Source organism: Lepisma saccharinum, chromosome 4 (assembly GCF_977018435.1).
Source record: "Lepisma saccharinum chromosome 4, izLepSacc3.1, whole genome shotgun sequence".
Lineage (NCBI taxonomy): Eukaryota > Metazoa > Arthropoda > Insecta > Zygentoma > Lepismatidae > Lepisma > Lepisma saccharinum.
In genome coordinates this window covers 93,048,843-93,052,459 of record NC_139232.1, presented here as the reverse complement: position 1 = coordinate 93,052,459, position 3,617 = coordinate 93,048,843, and the positions used below count along the sequence as shown (strand labels likewise).

The 3,617-nt window shown below is 43.5% G+C and overlaps 1 protein-coding gene across 1 annotated transcript; it reads left to right on the top strand.

Annotated features, from left to right (window-relative positions):
• The first annotated feature begins 713 nt into the window (after nucleotides 1–713).
• LOC145987013 (uncharacterized) lies at nucleotides 714–1,919 on the top strand. Its single transcript, XM_083121476.1, has one exon. It carries the CDS (start codon nucleotides 714–716, stop codon nucleotides 1,917–1,919), a length of 1,206 nt encoding a protein of 401 aa, XP_082977602.1.
• Nucleotides 1,920–3,617: the final 1,698 nt, after the last annotated feature.

Genomic DNA, 3,617 nt, shown 5'->3' with positions numbered 1-3,617 from the left:
GTTAAGGTAAAAAAATACGGAGGTAGCTAGCCACCTTTCCACTGAACCACCACCTGTTTCTTCTGCCACGTACACAATGACACGCTGCACTGCAACTCACGAATCAGACGACGAGAGATTTCCCACCACGAACGTGACCGACTAAGTCCCTGGCCTGCTGAGTACTTCATTACCACACCTATTTCAATACTACAGTAACGCTGCTCGCTCTGAAGTCCAAGGGTGCATAAGAGAGCGCTCTTACACAAATACGGCGGATTGCCCTGACCTAAAATGCTTCCGCCCAAAGAATGGACTTGGGAAATTATATTTTTGTCTTTTCTGTCGAAAGTCAGGGATGTCACGTGAGCCGCTGAACCAATCGGCTTTGACCAGTTGCCTTGGTGAGGGGAAGTTCTCGTGGTATTCTGCGTTGCCAAGTGTATGCCTGACAGCAAAAGTTCGGGGTTAGTGTACGGTTTGTTTGTGCTTTTTTTGTATCTGTGATTTTTATACTGAGTTACAATGGATGAGCCTATCGCAAATACACCGGCGAAATCGGAAGAAAAAAAGTTGTCGGGCGTGGTAATCCTCTGCGTGACCAGACCCGTGAATTAGTATGTGCAGTGCGAGATTATTTTGAAAAAGAAAGAGAAAATAATGGTCCTTTGCTTCCTTTTAAAAAAGTGATTGGGAGAACAGCAGCGGCTCTGGGAATTAGCAGAACTACCGTGATGTCCATCGGGAAGGAAAAATCCCGCTTAATGGAGACAGACGTGGCAGCCACAATGTCCACTCCAGGTAAGAAACGACCACGGGACAAACCTGTCACCAAACTGGACGTGTTTCAGGAGGACGCAATCCGGCAACATATTTATCGGTATTACGCCAGGAAAGAGCGCCCTACCCTTGGGAAACAAGTGAAATCGTTAAGAGAGGAGGAGTTGTTCAATGGCGGTAAAACTTCATTGGGGGTGGTGCTGGATAACTTAGGGTTTCGCTGGGGGAAGTACACCGGGCGAACTATTTTGATGGAGAGGGAAGACATCGTTGCCTCCCGATGTCGTTTCTTGAGGGCAGTGCGAAATATAAATTTCGAAGACATTGTGTGGGTGGATGAAACCTGGGTTAACGCAGGTCATTCGACCCAGCGAGGATGGACTGACGACACCACGAAAGGCACGATGCCAGCTCCTACAGGAAAAGGGGAAAGACTGATTTTGTGTCATGCTGGCACTTGCGAGGGGTTCATTCCCAATTGTACATTATTGTTTAGATCTAAGAAATCGGGCGATTATCAGGAAGACATGGACCACGCTCGGTTTTTCAAGTGGTTTGAGGAATCGCTCATCCCTAACTTAGCAAGGCCGTGTGTCATCGTGATGGATAATGCTCCGTACCATACGGTGCAAATAGATAAACCCCCAACAATGGCCACAAAAAAAGATGAAATTATTCAGTGGCTTTTGCGCCATGACATCCCGGCTTCCCACGAATTGAAGAAAGCGGAACTGATCGAGCTTGTTAACATAAACAAGCCACGGTTGCCGCAATATTACGTGGATGAACTTGCTAAAAGAAGTGGTCACCAAGTGTTAAGACTGCCACCCTATCATTGCCACTTTAATGCGATCGAACTCATTTGGGCGCAAATGAAGGGACATGTGGCCAGAAAAATCAAAACTTTTAAAATCAATGAGGTGACAATTCTCACACAGGAAGCTCTTGTCAATGTGTCCGCAGATGACTGTAAGAAAGCCGTCCAACATACCAGAAAAGTAATAAATGACGCGTGGTTAAAGGAAGGGCTTCTTGAGGAAAATGTGGACAAACTTATAATAAGTCTTGGCGGAGACGAAGATGAAGATGAGGAATCTGATCAATACAATTTCGTCGAAATGATGGAAGACTGTGGAGTATTTCCCCTTGAGAACAAATAAGGTACGTTTCATATTTTCATAGTGATTGATATTTGTATGTGTGTGTTTTTGTTCGATTTATAAGAAATATGAAGCTATTAACGCCTTCTCCTTTGGAAAAGGATTTTGAGCAAAATTTACATTCTTTACTACTTTTGTTAAATAATGCTACATAAATGAAATATTCGATTATAAAGAACGTGTAATATCTCGAGTGTTGTAACGCCTTTTTTATGCTTTTAGTTGAAACTTTCGAATTTCTCAAAATTTCGGGAGGGAACTGCAGCCCCATGAGACACCCCCCCCCCCCCGACCCGACCACCCATTCTATATTGCGTAAATTCTCAATTCAACCTAAATTTAAGGATGTTACTAAACATGCTGTAGTTACTCTTGTAGGGATATCAGTAAAACACAATGTTCGTTCACGTCCAATCAATTTACAATTCATGTAGACAACAATGAAATTAATATAAACTATAAAGGATGGATAATGTTGAGTAATCGGAACTCGATGTGCAATTTTAACTGGGGAGCGAAACGAAATATTCCACCACAAGTAACTGGACCCTAAACCTTGATTGCAGTGAGATATAATTCATACGAAAAGTATCCACAAAACCCTAGAAAGAATTCTGACCTTCCAAAATAATTGCGAGTTTTCAACTCGTCTTCCCCCCCCCCCCCCACTTTCCACGAGCACCCCCAAAAGAGCCAAGCACGGCGAAGCCGGTTGCCGCGGTGTAGCAAGCGTAGGCGTGGGTCTCCGCCTCCCTGCCTCTGCCTGAAATCCGAGCGAGCGAAGGGTGCATGTTGACAGGAAAAGATGTCCTGTACGACTGGACAAAAAAAATCAGTCTCAGACGTTTGGCAACACCGCTTTTCCCGCTTTCCCACTAGCACAACTGAAGGATTTCCTCAAGTCCAAACTCTAGCCGGAGCGATTTTAGTATAAGTAGTTATCGCATCAGTTGTTGCCTATTGTTTTTTTCTCAATTCGTACATGATTGACAGGTGTGACATATGTAAATATGTGTGACAGGTGTTGCATAATATATTCTATGTCTCTATATTTCACACACAATTCTTTTGGTTGTTTGATTTGGTGTTTTAAGTACACTTTATGCACATTAAGGCTAATCGGGACTGAACCTACAGTTTAAGTGGGATCCGAACCACTATGTGCCCCCACCGGGTATCGAACCGGGAAGCCCTTGATTACAAGGCGACGACGCTACCACTCTGCCATCGTGGAGGCTCTCACTTCTTTTGAACAGCTGTCACACATATTATATACATGTCGTTTACATATTGTTTACAACAAAATAGGCTCTCACTTCTTTTCAACACTTGTCACAATATTTACATATGACACACCTGCCAATCATGCCACACCTGAGAACAAAAACAGGCAGGAACTACTGCCATAACTACGCGATGAAAACTGAGGTATTAGAGAACTTTTAATTGTAAACTTGATCGTCAGATATAGACCCACTTGCCAAATTAATTAATAATATTTATTAATCATTCTGGTTATCAACATCCACCTCTATGGTCTGTGAAGGAATGCTCAAGTTAGAAGTACCCTGACTTGGCAGGTTGGATTTTTTTTTCTTCTTCGAAAGTCTCCCTCAACATCTTGACGTCAACGGTCGCCTGGAAACTTTGCCTTGAAAACACTCTTCACCTCACCTCGCCTCTCCAACACACACACAC

Excerpts from the sequence above, each read along its gene's own strand:
- LOC145987013 (XM_083121476.1), top strand. The coding sequence starts at position 714 with ATGTCCATCGGGAAGGAAAAATCCCGCTTAATGGAGACAGACGTGGCA.